The sequence below is a fragment of the Alexandromys fortis genome, unplaced genomic scaffold (genome assembly GCF_014885135.2).
Source record: "Alexandromys fortis isolate MF-2015 unplaced genomic scaffold, M_Fortis_MF-2015_v1.1 scaffold_16, whole genome shotgun sequence".
NCBI classification, from domain to species: Eukaryota; Metazoa; Chordata; class Mammalia; order Rodentia; family Cricetidae; genus Alexandromys; species Alexandromys fortis.
This window is the reverse complement of record NW_026067893.1, coordinates 18728424-18746040: the sequence shown is the minus strand read 5'-3', so window position 1 is coordinate 18746040 and position 17617 is coordinate 18728424. Positions and strand designations below refer to the sequence as shown.

The window sequence follows — 17617 nt, the reverse complement described above, 5'->3', positions numbered from 1 at the left end:
GTGCTTCCAAAGTCTGGTTTTCTTTTCTCCTTTTTTTTTTTGTTTTTGTTTTGTGTCCTACGCTTTCCTTTTAAAAATTACTTCTTATAATTACACTATTTCCCTTTCCCCTTTCCTCCCTCCAAACCCTCACATATATCCATCCTCGCTCTTTCAAATTCTTAGTACAGCCAGCGATCTTTCTTTGCCCTCCTTTACCGCAGATGTGATCTTGCGCTGCCGCCAGCAGGGGGCGCAGCCTTGACACTGTTTTCCGCTACACTGGGTTCTCAGAGGAACTTTATGCCCAAGTGATCCACAGTGAGGTCCCCCTTCCCCTTATTTTTCTTGTCTTTTTCTGCGGTTAAAGGAGGAGGAACTGCTGTCGTCAAAGACCACATCCACTCCAGGTGGTGAACACAGATTTGATTCTGGGCGCTGGCCTGGATATCTGCATCGTGGGTCCTCATCCCCTCGAGGGACAGTAGCTGCGCCAATTCTGTCCTTGAGACCTCTTTTTCCTGATGTGTGAGGTGGAGGTGTGGCCTATGTAGGATCCCTTACACATTAGATCAGAGCGTGCTAACAGTGGAAGGACACAAGGGTGCTGAAGAAAACTTTAGTATACCTAGTCGGCAAGACTCAGCTCCCAACAGGTGCGGACTGCGGAGCCACTGGGAGAAGATTGACAGTTCATTCTGATGTAGCACTGGCCAGTGTCGCTACGGCTAGCTTCCTGTTTTTCGTTCGGCTGATGTTTTTTTTTTTTTTTTTTTTTTTGGTCAAGTCAGCCACCAGTGAGGTCACTGCCACCTGCTTTTCAGCCCTTCTGTGTCCCTCTCCCTGTGATGTTTAGCTAGCCATCAGCATTTGGAAACAAAGCATTTGGGAGGTCTCCCCAGGAAGTTGGCACCCCTCCCCCCCACACCCAGATCACAGGAGCAGATACTTACAAAGTCATCTGACCACCGCTCCTCTTCGTCCGTAGGGCTATCTGTAATAGAAGAGGGACATAGAGCAAAAAAGCATGCATTCAGCTGAGCATCTCTAGCTGACCCCGGCACCAATGCTGCCTGTCTTCCGTGAGTCTTCTAGTGCATTTATGTGGCCTTGAACCGTAATTGCAATCATATCGTCATTTGCTTTTGATCTCCTCAGAAAGCTTAAATCTCAAGGCATAAAGAGAATCTCGCAGGAGCAGAGCAGCGGGGCCCCCTTTACCTAGGCCTGCCCGCCTTTGTCAAGGGATATTACCGGAATATTATACTTGCCTTTTTTAAAATAAACTCCATGACTATCAGGTCTAAGGGGTAGTCCCCCATTCCCCTCCAAAAGGGCAGGCCCACTAACTCAGTTCAAACGTGAGTCTAGGCCCAGCTCAAACTAAACTATAGGAGGATTTCTGGTGGTTACAAGCCGGCATTCCTCAAGAACTTGTGAAACTGGTTCCCATTTGCTAAAAGGGGTCATTTCCCTTACGTTGGCTCTCCAAGGACGTGCACCTGTGGCTGTGTTCCAGGCTCCTACAGTCCCTACCCACAAGTACTTGTTATACATTTCAAAGCCCTATCCTGGCCCCTCTCACCTCAGATCTCCACTCTCTTTGCTACCCCCCCACCTTATTCTCTCTCTCTCTCCCTACAGTAGCCTGATCCCCCTACATCAATCAATCAAAACAATGCCCCCAGACGTGCTCATCGTCTAATGTGATGGAGCTAATTCCTCAATACAGGCTCCTTCTTCCCAGTAATTCTAGCTTGTGTCAAGCTGACAAAAAACTCCAGAGAGCAGCGCTGGAAACTGGCAGGGTCAGGATTTAGTGTGGGGCCTGAGGAAGGGGCTGGGGAAAGCTGGCTCGGAGAGGGGCTTTTAGTCTCATCACTGAATGCCTCAAGAGCTCCCTCTGCCGGCGTATGCATTCACCCCTCCACAGGGTTCTCATGGGGGCCCATATCGAGGCTCAGTCACGGCCTTGCTGTGTAACTTTGGATAGTCTTTTGCCTCTCTGGCTCTACTTATCTTGGAAGCTTAGACTGAACGGTCTTCCAGTACTTTCCAAGTTTTGAAAACACCGTGAGCCCAAGCCGTGTCTCTCTATTCTTGGTTCCGGGTGGAACCCCAAACACTGACTACGGTGCCCTCTCTACGGCAGTTCTGCTCATTCCACCAGGGTGAGGGCAAGCAGAGACATGGAGCAGCAAGGGATGCTGGCTCCACTCAGGACAGCGGGACAGTGCACAGGGAGTTTCAGAGCTCATTTCTCCAGGACCAAGGGTGGCTGTGTAGACTCTGGGCTTCCGTGGCAGGGTGGACCCGAGAGCCTTTCTCCCCATGGTCCTCTCCTTCCTTCCTTTTAAACATATAATATTATTTAATTGCTGCCTGTTAGGGTATGTACGCCTATGTACACATGTGGATGCCAGAGGCAGCCAGCGGGTCTTCATTCTCACCCTGCTTGTTAAGACAGGGTCTCTCAGTGGACCTGGTGCTCACTGCTTCAGTAGGCAGGCTAGTCAGGCACACACAACTATACGCAGCCTTTGGGTTGGGTGAATATCCAGTATTTGAATTCAGGTTCTTTTGTTTTTCACAGTGAGCACTTGTATCTACTGGGCCATCTCGCTAGCCCTAGATGAATTATCTTTTTAAATAAAAGTTATTTTAATTGATACATGAAAACATAGAAAGTATCCAGCTCAATCGATCAATGTGTGGTGTTTCAATATTTCAATACGTATATCCATTGTATCCTGTTTAAAGCAGGGTAAACACCCCCCCCCCCCCCCCCCCCCCCCCCCCCCCCCCCCCCCCCCCCGTCTCTTCACATGGGACTTTCGGCATCTCTCTTTAGTTATTGGAATTAGTAGTATATTGTTTTCTATAGTCACCTGTGAGGTAGCACCCCGGAATTTCATGCTCCCACTGGACCCAGCCTCCCCCACCATACCCTTGTCAGCTTCAGGTAACCACTACCCTGGTGGTCGGTGTCTTGGGTCAGTTCGGTTCTGGGAGAGCTGCCGTGAGAGCTTTCACAGGCAGCATGAGAATGTGCTGGACTTGTCTTTCTGTGTCTAGCTTACTTCACTTGGCATAGTGACCTTCCAACTCCACCCAGGCTACAAATGACAGGATTCCATCCTCAGAACGACTGAATAGTATTGCATTCTCTGTGGGCACCACGTGTTCCTTATCCACTCATGGGCATGGAGTCAGGCTGTCTCCCTGCCTTGGCTCAGAAGTGAACACAGGAATGCAGATGTTAGTGAACACAGGAGCACAGATGTTAGTGAACACAGGAGCGCAGATGTTAGTGAACACAGGAGCGCACATGTTAGTGAACACAGGAGCGCACATGTTAGTGAACACAGGAGCGCACATGTTAGTGAACACAGGAGCGTACATGTTCCTTTGGTATATGATTGCCTTCTCTTTAGTCATCCATCCTGTGGTCCGGTTGCTGGATCACAGGGAAACACTAGTTTCATTCTTTTAGGGAACTTCTACTTTTTCACAATTGGTCAGTTCCCTCTCTGCATGACATCAGTGGGGACAGGGTTAGTACTAGGCAAACCTCTGTGGGTAGGTGGCGGTGTCTCCTGAGAGTCCCTGAAGATGAGGGGCAGAGGCTGCAAGTACAGAAGCCTCGTTCAGATCTGATCCCTCGGGGGTTTGTGGAGTGACCTGAGGATTTCCGCAGCGACCCCTAAAACCTGAGGTCCTTCCCTTGGAGGTGTTCTTTATCTGCAGAACTAAGACAAATCCCCCCCCCGCCCACCATGTCTGTCTACGTGACTGTCTGTCTGCCTGTCTCCGTCTCTTTATGTAACCTTTGAGTTCCTTGGACACTTCCGGCATTGAGAGCTTCGGGGCTAATTTCTGAGTCGGTGCAGGCAGTTGTGTGGGAACCCCAAGACACAGGGGAGCAGCTGGAAACGTCCCTGGGACATGAGCAGCTAGGGGTGGGGGGGCAGGAAAAAGGAAGGGCACAACTACAGGTGTTGATGCTAGTTTTGCCGGAAGGACAGCTTCCAAGGAGTGAGAGCAAGAGCAGGAGTGGGAGCAGGCCCTGTTTGTTGGCCAAGTGCACAGGACTGATTTCTAAGATCAGGAACTAGGAGGGATTGGGGTTAAAGCAGGTTTTTTTTTTTTTTTTGCTTTAATATGTGGGAATTTGTGCTAATTCTGACTCAGCAGCCGTGTGGCAAGGCTGAGGTTATGTATGTCTAACGAGCTCCCAGCAGACTTCTGTCACTATACTAGGGATCAGACCACGGAGCAAGCCACACTCCTGTGTTCCAAGAGATGCTGTTTTACTGCTATCAAGGCTACATGGAGGGGCTAGGGCTGTAGTTTGGTGGTTGAGTACTTGCCTACAATATATAAGGCCCCTGACTTTGAGCCCCAGCACTGTATAAGAAAAGACTAAATGGAGCGTTTCAGGAAGAGGTCAGGTGTTTGAGGTCAGAGAAGACTTTTGGAGGTCCAGTAGATGGGAAGACACGCATTCCTAAAGCCAGGGAATGTCAGAGTGGCTTGCTGCAGCATCAAGACCCCGGGTCCAAAATCTTGCTGATCTCCATTCCTCCAATGACAAGATGAAATGAAGGGCGATGTCCATTGTTACATGGCCAGTTAGGGCTAGATGTGAGAGGACCTTGTCACTGGACCCTGTGACCTGTGACTGCACTCTTTGAGCCATCACGAGTCCAGTGGGGCTGGGAGATGAGGAGAGCTGTGTTAGGGCTCACTTCTCTGAGGGAGGATGAGAGTTAGGAATGGAATGAGAGGTTGAGGCCCACTTAGAAGCTCTGTCCAAGGACAAGAGATGATGAAGGGGCTGAGCTGTATCCATGGCAACAGGCAGGAAAGATACTTTAAGGCTGGAATCAGTGGAATTTAGAGGAAGACTCATTCCTCCTGCAGAGGACAAGGAAGAACAGGAAGTGACAATGAACCCCGTCACATACGGCTTAGGCAAAAGGATGAGAATATGACAGGTGTTTTCTGCCTTTCACCAAAGAAGAAAACAGAGGAGGAGGCCATGGGGAAGGGGTGAGCAAGCCGCAGTGAGGAGAGAGTCCTTCTTGTAGTTGGTTAGGCTTCTCAGACCTGACTCAGAGGTACAGCATCTGAGTCTGTCATTTCCAATGCTGCTAGTTCATCCCCAGGAGACAGATATGCTTGCATAGATGGATAGATGGGTGGATGGGTAGGTAGATGGATAGGTAGATGGGTGAGTGGATGGGTGGGTAGGTAGACAGATAGATGGGTGAATGGGTGAGTAGGTAGATGGATAGGTGGATGGGTGGGTAGGTAGATGGATAGATGGGTAGATGGGTAGGTAGATGGGTAGGTGGATGGGTGGGGTAGGTAAATGGATGGGTGGTGGATGGGTAGATAGATGGATAGGAAGATGGGTGAGTGGGTGGGTGGGTAGGTAGATGGATAGGTGGATGGGTGGGTGGAGTACATTTTCACTGAGCACAGCAGTCAAAGGCCTCATTGATATGGTCATTCTTAAAATCAGACTGAGCATCCTTTGTTTTTAAGTAAGTACAACTTATTTCCTGATGTGGGAGTGTCATATATCAATCTGTTGATTTCATTGGTTAAGCAATAAAGAAACTCCTTGGCCCTGATAGGTTAAAACATAGGTGGGAGGAGTAAACAGAACAGGATTCTGGGAGGAAGAGGAAGTGAGCTCAGACTCGACAGCTCTGCTCTCTGAGGCAGGCACATGCGATGAAGCTCCGACCCAGGATGGACATAGGTTAGAATCTTCCCAGTAAGCACACCTTGGGGTGCTTACACACATTATTAGAAATGGGCTAGTCCAGGTGCGAGAATCAGCCTAGAAGAGGCTAGACAGAAATGGGCCAAGCAGTGTTTAAATGAATACAGTTTGTGTGTTGTTATTTCGGGCATAAGCTAGCTAGGCAGCCAGTGTGCTGGGGACGCAGCCCCGCCGCTCTTATTACAAGAATTTCCTTCTCCAAGAAATAAATAGGAGCATTAGACAAAAGCCAGCTAATGTATTTCAGAAATACTCTTACCTAAGGCATAGTCCCTTCGAGGAACACTGGGAGGTCCTTTGACTTTTAGCCTGTAGACGAGAACCAGTAGAACAAGGGTCAGTGGGCAGGACAACTGATGTCAAGGCTCACAGCCCAAGCCAACACAGAGATAAGAGGTAGATAGCTACTAGAATATCTTCTGGGCCCCTCACACTGAGAATTCAGTGTATGGTAACCTAATGAAGCTAGTATTCTCCACAGTGTACCAGGAGCCTATGACTTAGCCCCAAGCCAGGCTGAGCCATAGAAGAGCTCTGTGAAACCCAAAGACCAGTCACCACTGCATTCAATGATTGGAGGAAGGGCAGTGCTCATTGGCTGTTGGGAAAGTAAGAGAAGATGACCTGTATTTTAATGGTTCACAAATACTCTTTTTTTTTTCTTGATACAGGGTTTCACTGTTTAACTCTGGCTGGCCTTGAACTCACAAAGGTCCTCCTGCCTCTGCCTCCCGAGTATTGGGATTAAAGGTGTGCACTACTACTGCCCAGTGCACACATGCTTTTTTTTTAAAAAGGGGGGGGGCAGAATCATCAATATCAAGTACTTTGCTCATAGTTTGAACAAAAATTATTTTGTACCATTTAAAAACATGGCATATAAGACCTAGGCTATGGCTTCAGGCTAGAGTGTTGTCCTTGCAGGTGTAAGGCCCTAGGTTCAATCCCCAGCATTAGGGGAAAAAAATAACAATTAGGTAAGCATCATCTCAAGGTGGAAGGTTTAAAGTAAATTACTAATTAATAATAATTGCCCATTTTACTTAAGAGTGATATCCTTATTAAATTAATGAAATTTAAATACATATAGATAAAACTTATATCCAGTAGCCTTTAATAACTAAAATATTATTTCCTTTTATAGAATCAGTATATGTAATAATAATTATATATATTTATTTATTTTAAAACCAACATAAGAATTTATATGTTATTTTAGAAATACACAAACCCCTTACAAACCAAAATTGTAGATATATAACAATAACAACAATATATATGTAATAACAAAATAGCAATATTTGGTTTTATATAGAAATCCTACCTTTTCTATCATAAGCTCTCCCATCTATATTTGCATCCCGTTCTCATCATAAGCTAACAATTCTCAACAAAATAAACTCATGGTGAAGTCTAGAAAGAGATCGTCAAAGGGACTGCATGGGAGAGCAACAGAACAAAAGGGGGCCTGGTGTCTGGGGACAGCATTTCAAGACACTCAGGCCAACTCCTACCCACTGTCATCCTCTACTCACAAGAGCAAACATTTAACCGCTCAGCTCATCTCAGAATAGAGGACAAACTCCAGGGTGGCTCTGCGATGGGGGGGGGGGGGGCTGCTCAAATGTGAGGACCCGAGTTTGGGTCCCCAGACCCACCCACCTAACAGCTGGGCATGGCTGAGCCTGCCTATGAATCCAGTACTGGGGGCCAGACACAGGAGGACCCGGGGAGTTGGCTGGCAGTCGGTCCAGTTAAGCTGCAGTACAGTGAGAGGTCCAGGCTCAGAAAGCCAAGGCGGAGCACAGTAGAGGAATGTGGGACTCCGGTCTCCACACATATGCACACAGACACGCACATGTGTGCTCACCCACAAAGATGTGTACATGCAATACAGGGAGAGAGAGGCACTGACCACAAGCCAGGAATTAAAGGCGACTTCTCAAAGTAATAAGTAGCTATCAGCTACACACCAACTACACACCAAACCCAGTACCTCACAGGCTTCTCTACATGCGGCCCATGACCCATGAGAACTTCATCCAGTCTTTGTGGTAGAGAACCCAGCGTGCTTGACCGTGCTTCCTCCTCTCAAGGGAGAAACTGTTACTTTCCAGACTAAGAAGCATGGCTTGTCAAGACAAACACTCTGGGACCAGAGAGATGCTGGGGGCAGGGCGGGTAAATGTGAGAGCCTGCATTCGAATCCGTCACCCACACGAGAGGCCAGCATGGCTGTGCGTCTCTCCAACCACAGCATTCCTAAACAGAGATAGGCATATCTTGAGTGCTTTCTGGTCAGCCAGCCTTGCAGAAGCGGTCCGTGAGTTTTCAGTTCAGTGACCCACCTTAGCAAGGCAATAATATGGAGAGTAATACAGGCGGACACCCAACATCCGGGTCTGGTTTCTGTGTGCATGTGTGCACGTAACACATACACAAGGAGAAGTGCTCTGGGGACAGCAGGCAGAATTTCTGAAATAGAAACTGTCGGGAACATCTCTGCTCTGTGGCTGCTGGCGTATGTCTGAACATGGGAAGGTAAACCTCTCTCCATCGGGAACAATGGAGTTGCAAGCCTGGCAAATCTGGGCAACCCACAGTTGCTAGTGACTCTGACAGCGACTAGTAGAAAGGATAAACAGAAATGAACTCACCCTTCTGCCAGCCCCTGGACAAAGCCTGAAGGTAGACTGTCCTCCTCTACGAGAGGACCCCATCCTCTCATGGAGGACCATGGGTCACTACCTGCCAATCCCTGTGTGTGCGGAGGATTCTAGAAACCCCATCCAAAATGAACAAGAATGAATGCTTTGTTCTATAGACAGGGGGACACGGACTGCCCCATGCTGCTGTTGGCACAAAATTGGAGGAGGAGGATTTAATAATGGTGATAAAACTTTAACTTCCACTGAGAAATTTTACATCAGGAATTTAGATTAATGGAGCTCGTGAAGTCTGAAAGCAGCCTCACTGGAGTGACAGGCTACATGGAAAGGAATAGCTGGAGAATTTTGACTGATATGAAACCATCCCTCCAAAGAAACATTACCAGTTAGAACTAACACCCTCCCCTTTAACACACCCACCAGTATATAGTCAGTTTCTTTAATTATATTTTTGTTACAATAGACTACTAGCCAACCCTTCCCAAAAAATACGGTTTATTTTTACATACTAATAAAGAGGCCCGTGGTAAAACCAGTACCACAAGCAGGGAAAATGGTATATGAAGCATGGTGCTACTCAAGATGAAAACTGTGGGGGGCCACATGTAGTACTGGGGTACACATGCCTGTGAAAGCACACACGGGCGTGCATGCATGGCGACTCACCCAGGACGATGCCTGTTCTGGGAGACTGGGTTAGGGGGAGAATATGAGGAAGTGAGGATTCCTGATAAGTTTCAAATTCTTTGAATTTTTTTCCCATGGTGAATCTGTATTACATTAATAAAAAAAAGTAAACTTAAAGACTAAACACAAAGCATATAGTGATAGCGCATGCCTTTAATCCTAGCCCTCACTAAGGAGGCAAAACCAGGTATCTCTCTGTGAGTTCGAGGCCAGTGTGTCTATATAGCAAATCAAAGTCACCCAGGGCTACACGGTGAAACCCTATCTCAAAAGACAAAACAAAATGCTATTTCTTTTTTCATCTTGTCTTAGATTTTAAGTGGTAAATGTAAGAAGCATGTACAATTTCTGTGGTGTGTGTGTGTGTGTGTGTGTGTGTGTGGTGGGGTTAGTGTGTGTTTGGAGATTGAATCCGGGGTCTTCTACATGCTAGGGCCCTGCAAGCTCTTTAAGACTGATTTAAATTCTCCAACAGCTGAGATTTCAGTTGTGTGCCAGGGCACCCAGCCTAACTTCTGTTGTCTTTTCTTTATTTAATGTAAGGGGTTTCTATGCACATGAAAACCCAGGATTCTGGCTCCGCTTTGTCCAGAGTTCACTGAAACGTGATTTTAAGGTAACAATTAAAAAAGCAGAAATCAGGGATCAGAATGTAGCCCGGCTATATGACGTCACAAAAAAGCAAGGCCTGCTTGCCTCAGCAGCACCTAGACAAGGCTGAACAAGAGAAGCCAGGTTGTGTCTCCTTGAGTTCTTGCTGGCTTCTCCAGGATCATCCGTGGTTGTCCAAGTAGTTTTCCTGCTGGATGCCTTGGGCAGGCCCAGCATACCTTTTCACAGAGTTGGAAAATTCCAGATCCCTGAGTCTTAGTTCACTTATTTTCCTGTTTCCAGGATGTGGACTAACCACCACGGCTTCCTGGCCCTAGTAAAAAGGTGACAGGCGACATGGTCCTCATTCAATGACAAAGAGCTTTGTTCTTCACTCAGCACGGACTGACTTCTTTCATATAAATAATAGAGACCAACTTACTTTTTTATTTTGTCCATTATTCCACCTTCATTGTTCTTAATATCATGGACCATCTTTTGAAGCTGTCTATAAAAAAAAAGACCACAAACAAAATATTAACATCAAGGCTGATTTTTGCAATACAATTTTACCTTCATTAACAAAAGGCACTGGTCCTATTTGGAGTTTAATCCATCCCCAGGGCAGCTTTGTCATTCCTAGTAGGTATTCTAGAGGTCACTAGCAGAAATAGTGATGTTGGGCACTGTGACTTGAATGACTGAAGCTGAAGATGCCACTTGGTAGTAGGGTTTTAGATATACAATGTCACATACCTGTCACTGGATAAAGAATTCCAGGTGTGGGAATGTAACTCAATAGCAGAGTACTTGCCTAGTGAGCCAAATGGCTTTATGACAACATGAGGCAAGCTAGAGTCATCTGGGAAGAGGGAACCTCAGAAAATGTCCCCACCACGTTGGTCTGTGGGCAAGCCTGTGGAGGTATTTTCTGGATTGATAATTGTTGTAGGAGGCCCAAATCACTGTGGTAGATAGTCCTGGGTACTATAAGAAAGCAGGGTAAGCAAGCCATGAGGAGCAAGCCACTAAGAATGAATCCTTCATGACTTCTGATTTAGTTCCTGCTTCTGGGTTCCTGCCCTGATTTCGTGATGGAGTGTGACCTCTGATTATTTTAAATTAAAACATACAACAAGTGAAGAGGCCAATGAAGAAAGTTTCTGTGCTATCTGATTCTAGCTGTGCACATAGCATTGTGGGAAAGGGAAAGTTGTGGAGGCGGTAGAAGATCAGCGGCATCTATAGGCTTGGAGGCTGGAAAAAGGGGAGCAAGTAAGAAGCATCTCATCTGTGCAGTTCTGTAAGAGCAGATCCGTGTAGTCCATGTGTCTGTATGAATGATGCTTGGAAGGTCCTATGGGAACAATTCTAAGCATGGCCCCTCTTAATCCCAATCTCTGCTAGTAACATTCCATTGAGGCTTTCATACCTAATGCACAGAAGAAGCATCTAGTTTATAAAACTGAGGCCAGCCGTGACCTTATATTTACTCTTAATATATCTATGTATATAAATGGTGGCCTATAAACATGTTCAATTTTTGAATCAGTTGTATTTTTATTTCAATTAACACATAAGGCTGGAAATATTTATGGGGTCCATGTAGCATTTCAACACATACACACATTGTGCAGGGCTCACATTAGGACGAATGTTACAGATCTCAACACATACACACATTGCGCAGGGCTCACATTAGGACGAATGTTACAGTTCTCAAACAGCTGTCACTAGGCTAGAAAGAGAATTTCCTTTCTCCTAGAATATCAGAACTTACTGGTGCTATCAAAGTGTAATTAACCACACCACAGGGCTGACCCCACGCCCAGCAGTAGATGGCCAACATAAAATTTGTCTGGGCATTTTTGTACCTTAAAGATCTTTTGCTTTTTTATTACGGTTTCTGATCTTGTGTTTTATGGGATTTCTCTGTGTGCAAATGTGTGTGACATCCTGCCTGTGTATGTTTCTTCTTCTGCTTTTTCTTTGGTTCTTTCTTTTTTCTATTTGCTTGTTTTGCCTATCTTGATTTTTATTTTATTTTATTTCTTCTTCCTTTTTCTTAGATGCCTGTTTCCCGCAAGAGATAGGGAAGAGTATGTGCAGCTGGCCATGTCAGAGGAGCAGCAGATTGCCGTTGGCTTCAGGGGGACGGCCCCCTAGGAGGCCAGTCCCTGATGGGTGAATCCCCGCTCATCAAGGCCCTGAGATCTCAGTTTCCAGAGTGTCTCTTGCTTCTGCTCTGCCTTCACCTGTGTGCGCTGTCATCTTTCTCTGGGATCTGGTATGCTGTGAATGTGAGGTAGAATGTTTATCCCACGAAACATCCTGTTTTACTGGGCATTCTTACCTGTGGATCATTATGAAGATGATTTCTTCCTAAACTGTGCTGTCTAATTGGTAATAATAATGTTAGTTCAAATAGAGTGTTGATGATTAAAAATAAAACAAGGAAGTGTCACACAGCTAGAACACATGAGTTTCTTTGAGGAGTCACATAGACTGTGGCTTAGGTTAATGATTAGGGAAAATAACTGAGTCCTAGTAACCCAGATAGCTTAAATTCTTTTAATCTTAATGTTGGGAGATGTGTTCACAGGTTTTGGAGTGCATCATAGCTGAAACAAAGCTCCAAAAATAACTTGAAGTTAGACTAAGGTGTTTTGTGAAATAGCTTTGAGGTGAAAAAACCCAAGAAGACAATCTAAAGTTTTAGAAAGGCACACAGTTGAGTGGGGAACCCTTTCAGGTCAGGGAATAAGAACAAAGCAGCCCAGTTATCATTAGCTGACATGCCTTTCTTGCTTGGATTAATTGATGCTCAAAGGCGATGATTAATTCCTTGTACCCAGTCTGCCCTCAATCTCCTGATATAAGAAACTGTTAATGAGTGGATAGGCACCCTAAAGATTTAAAGTACAGCTGGCTGATTGTTTCTGATGCGTGAAAGTCTAGGTTTGTGGTCCCTTTAAGATTCTTTATAAGATTACCTCTCAAGATAAGTAATAAAGGGATTGATTCTTCCTTTGTAACCTCAATATGCAGCCCGCCAGTAAAAGGCTGCAGAGAAAAGTACCCCTACTTGCTCTCACTCTGTTAATCTGTAACAGGCTTCTTAGATGCAAATGGATGTGGGTTCTTGGGATGACTTTGTTTTAATCATGTAAGAGAGATGAAAATATGTTTTTACCTGTACTTGTTATAATCATTCTCTTGAAAAATAAAATGCAACCATAGTGTAATTCCTAGATTGCCTGGAAGACTTTGGGGGGGGGGTATATAAGCTGTAGAGAAGAGAATACAGCAAAAGAATAAGAGAAGGAAGTCATCAAAAGAGTGTGTGGTGTCTTTTCCTCTACCACATCAGATAAAAAGCCACAGGAAACTCTATGGATTTCCCTTTGACACCTGTGGGCCTGGAGCCTGGTTCCCCAGGCAGCAAAAGGTGTGGATTTGGGTGGGTGGGGAAGACCTGGGAGGAGTTGTGGGTGGGGAGATTATAATAGAATATATTGTATGAGAAAAAAATCTATTTTCAATAAAAAAAAGGGGGGATAAAAAACCCTGCAAATTTTTCTCATCCCTCTTTCCCCACCTCCTTACCCATCTCATTGTGTTTTTTTAATTAATTAATTTATTTATTTATTAAAGATTTCTGCCTCCTCCCTGCCACCGCCTCCCATTTCCTTCCCCCTCTCCCAATCAAGTCTCCCTCATTCATCAGCCCGAAGAGCAGTCAGGGTTCCCTGTCCTGTGGGGAGTCCAAGGACCTCCCACCTCCTTCCAGGTCTAGTAAGGTGAGCATCCAAACTGCCTAGGCTCCCACAAAGCCAGTACGTGCAGTAGGATCAAAACCCAGTGCCATTGTTCTCATTATGTTTTTAACGACTGAGTAATATCTCACCATTTATGTGTATTCATGTTTTGTTTTTCTATTCATTGGCTGTTTTCATTTCTTTGCTCCCGTGGCTGGAGCTGCAGTAACCATGGGGATATAGCCGTCTCTTTGAGTAACCGACTCCATTCCTTCCACACCTCAAGTAGTGGGATCATCATATAGCAGTTCTATTTCTTTAGTTTTAGGGGGATGTCCCTACTACTTTCTATAACACTAACTTCTAAAGTATATTCCCACCGTGTGTGTGTAAGAGCTCCCATTCCTCCACACCCTTGAAATCCTATGTTATTTGATTAGTGGCTATTCTAACTGGAGTGAAGTGATATCTCATGGCCCAACAAACAAAGTGCCCAGCCTTCTGTTTCAGTCAACAGCACGCCATCCCATCTACCTTCAGCATGCGAGAGCTGTGGCTGTCGGTGGCCTGCCTTCTTCCTTTACCTCTACTCAACAAATACACCAGCAGGGCTGGTTCCTACCTGCTGGGTGTCCCTCCCTGTACCTGGGTTCAGCACAGCACACCGGCAGAGATAGTTCACACCTGCTGGGTGTGCCTGCACCTGGGCTCAGCATAGCACACCGGCAGAGATAGTTCACACCTGCTAGGTAGCACAGCAACAATGCCAACCCCCCAAACCACAGACACATCGCTATCCCACATCATCTTGTCTTCCAATGAGCATGTGGGCAATCAATCTCATTATAACTTCTCCTCAGAAGACAGGCTAACTAAAGAAGTGGCCTTAATTAGGTCTGGTGGTAGAATCACCCAGAGGTTGTTTTTTTGTTTTGTTTTGTTTTGCTTTGCTTTTCCTAGGCCTCACTCCAGACTACGGAACCCAGAGTCATGAGCCCTCAAGTGTTTCCAGTGTGTGTCTGAGGCTGAGACCCTCAGACAGCATTATCAGGGTGGGAGAGTTTTGTGTACCCCAATCCCCCGAGCCCTGGTGATCTGGTCTGTGAGAACACACCAGGGAGGGCCCCACAGCTGATCTTCAGAACATCCTTAGGTATTCAAGGGTGGGACAAATTCTGGAAGGATGGTTTATGAAGCACCAAGGTGAGAGGTCTTGGGGAAAGCAGCCATACTGTGGTGTGACCAGCCACTAAGCAGGTGTCCAAGAAAGCTCTCATTTGACAAGATTCATGCCCCGTTGTGTTTTATTAAATGGTTCGAAAATGGTTGTACCTGCCACAACATATTTTCAAAAGCCTAGTCAAAATAACTTAAAGGTATGTATGTGTGTGTTTGCGTGTGCGTGTTTGTGCCTATGTTTGTATGTGTTTGTTGTGCATTTTTGTGTGTGTATGTATTAGTGCGTGTTTATGTATATGTGTGTTTGTGCGTGTTTGTGTGTATGTGTGTATAATGTGTGAAGTATCTTGGTTTTTCTTTCAGCTCCCTCTGCACTCACTGGGCTGTGAAAAGGGGACATAGCATCTAGGCATTTCCCCAACTTCTCTTCCCAGAAAAGACCAAATGCAAAGCAACCAGATCAGAGAAAATCCCTTTGTGGGCTGGTCTTGGATTAGCAGAGTCTCAAAGGAAAGCAAACCCTGCGAATAGCCAGTATATTCTCCCCTTTCATCAGTCTCAGCCTTGGATCCAGTTCTTGTATTTCATGCTTCAGGAGCTGTAAGTTTAGCCTTGCCTCCTGAGCTGATCTAGGTCCAAGCCTGCCGCTCCCGCTTCCTACCTGGAAAAGGCTGTACCAGCCTGGGAGGCCCTCCACTCTGTGCTGTGACAGCCTTCAGTGCTCCTGTTTCTGAGTCTCAAACTTCAACTTGCTATTCCCTTTCTCATGGGTTTGCAGTAGTTCCCTGGTCTCCACCAAACCTAGCTCAACATTTTCACCTTGGCTGATCACTGTTGGAGCGCACCCCGATCTCCTGTAGAAGCCTGTCATCTCAGGCACCTCGAGGACTTCTCTGCTCATACAAATGGGTGGTGTGGTGTCTCCAGCCACTTGTTTCTAAGATTAATTTGGAATAATATTTTCTCTGTTATCCTCATTGCCCCCACTCTCTTTCTCTGTCTCTCTCTTTTTCTCTGTCTCTCTCTGTCTCTTTGTCTCTCTCTGTCTCTGTCTCTTTCTCTTTTTTTTTTTTGTGTGTCTAAAGAATACACTCAATCTCTTTACTGCTTCTTACTACAAATGTATCTTTAAAACTGCTTCTATTTTAAACTTCTATTTTAAATTAGAATTATTTTAACGACCATCCATAGGTCTATTTGATTTTTGATGTGTCTGTTCTTTCCTTCCACCTTTTGGGTCCCAGGAACAGGCTTGATAGCAAGTAAATTTACCTGCTGAACCATGTTTCTGACCTTGGTTTCTATGTTTTGAAACAGCCCCCTCCAACCCCTTTGGAGAGTTTCCATGGTTTAATACTTTTGACTCCAGATTCCTTAAAGAGGACTTCCCATTTTTCAGTGCCAGGGATTGAACTCAGGGCCTCACTCATGCCAGGTGTGTGCTTGGCTAATGGAGCTATAACCGCAGCCCACTTTTTTACCTTCTTAATTAAATTGTAGTCTGTATTTAATTTAGAAAAAAACTAAATCTCCAGGAAACCATAGGAAAGGAGGAAAATGGAGCTTGAAATCTGGTGTCCTTGGATCTTCGGGCTTGAAGCTTCTGAGTTCTCTGTGTCAACATCGCCCGTCACGTGTACAGACCGGGAAATGCCAGGCGTGGGAGAGGAACAGGAAGTACAAAGGCTCAGAAGTAGGATCATCTGGGACCTTTGGGGCTTGGTGGGAAGCTCGGCGTGGCAAGGGATAAGGCTACTGTGAGAGGCTTGCTGTCAAAAGTGAGGCCTGCCAGCTAAGGGAAGGGCGGGTGCCAACGCCTTAGTAGTCCCAGACAGCCGGAAGTACTCAGGGTCGGGTCCTGGGGTGTGCAGAGATTGAGTGGGGAGAATGGAGACTGTGTGGGTGGGGGACACTAGTGGCCGGGAGCTCAGTGAGACCATCTCTGCTGAGTCTGCTTCCGGAATGGTGAACAAACTGAAGACGCAGGAATGGCGTGAGCTTCCCCTCTGGAAATTCAGGCTGACAGCTTTCATAGCGGACATTGCTGCCCACCTAGCGTGGCATTGCAGTTACTAACCCCAACCCCAGGGAGACCGAGGCAGGAGGACCACAGTTCTGGGTCGGTCTGGGACATAGAGTGAGACGATGTCTCAGAAAAGCAAAGACTGGGGAGGCAGCTCCGTGGTAGAGCATAGGAAACACAAGACCATGGGGTTTAGTTCTGTCGCGGCAAAAATAAATAAATAAATACATACATAAATAAATACATAAATACATAAATACCTCCGGCATAAAGCTGTTCTTAGTGTGCCATCTTGGAGGTTGAGACAAAAAAAAAAATTAACAATAACACTGTCCTGTCTTCATTTAAAATTTCTTTTTCTCTCCCCCCCTCCCCTGGGATGCATGTGTGTGATTCATGTGCACATGTGCGCTGGTGCATGTGGAAGGAGTCGTCCTCCATCTCTCTTCCACTCGGCTCACTGAGGAGAGTCCCTCATATGCAGTGCTCATCCATATGGCTGCTTTGGCTAGTTAGTTTGCTCTGGGGATACTGTTGCTGCTCCAAGTCTGGAACCTCAGGTGAGTCTCAATGCCCACAGGCAATTTACATGGTTTCTGGAGATTTGAACTCTGGTCTTTACCCTTGCACACACGTGTTTTACCTGACGAGTCATTTCCCAGCCCCACATTTAAATTTAAATTTCCAATATTTAGTTCTTCATGTTCTATTTTGTATTTAGTTCAATTTTTTTTTACCTTGATTTACTTATTTTTCCAGACTACTCCTTAAAGTGTGATGTCATGATTTGCTATTTGTGCCTTATTTATTCCACAGTTCAAGGAGCCAGCCACGCTTGAGCTCCCGAGTTAAACTGAAGACAAAAACTGTCCTCTAGAAGGCAGGACATGAATCCCTCCCCTCTTCACGCTTGCCCAACTCTTCTGGTCTCTGAAAA

At 45.8% G+C, this 17617-nt stretch overlaps 1 protein-coding gene across 1 annotated transcript in view; it reads right to left on the bottom strand.

Moving 5' to 3' along the window:
• Blnk (B cell linker) overlaps positions 1-17617 on the bottom strand; it is a 70362-nt gene that overhangs the window by 29783 nt on the left and 22962 nt on the right. The window contains exons 2-4 of the mRNA XM_050148473.1: positions 10163-10228; positions 6033-6082; positions 933-973 (exon numbers count right to left, since the gene is read on the bottom strand). Coding sequence (XP_050004430.1) covers positions 933-973; positions 6033-6082; positions 10163-10228 — 157 coding nt within the window. The remainder of the gene's footprint in view (positions 1-932; positions 974-6032; positions 6083-10162; positions 10229-17617) is intronic.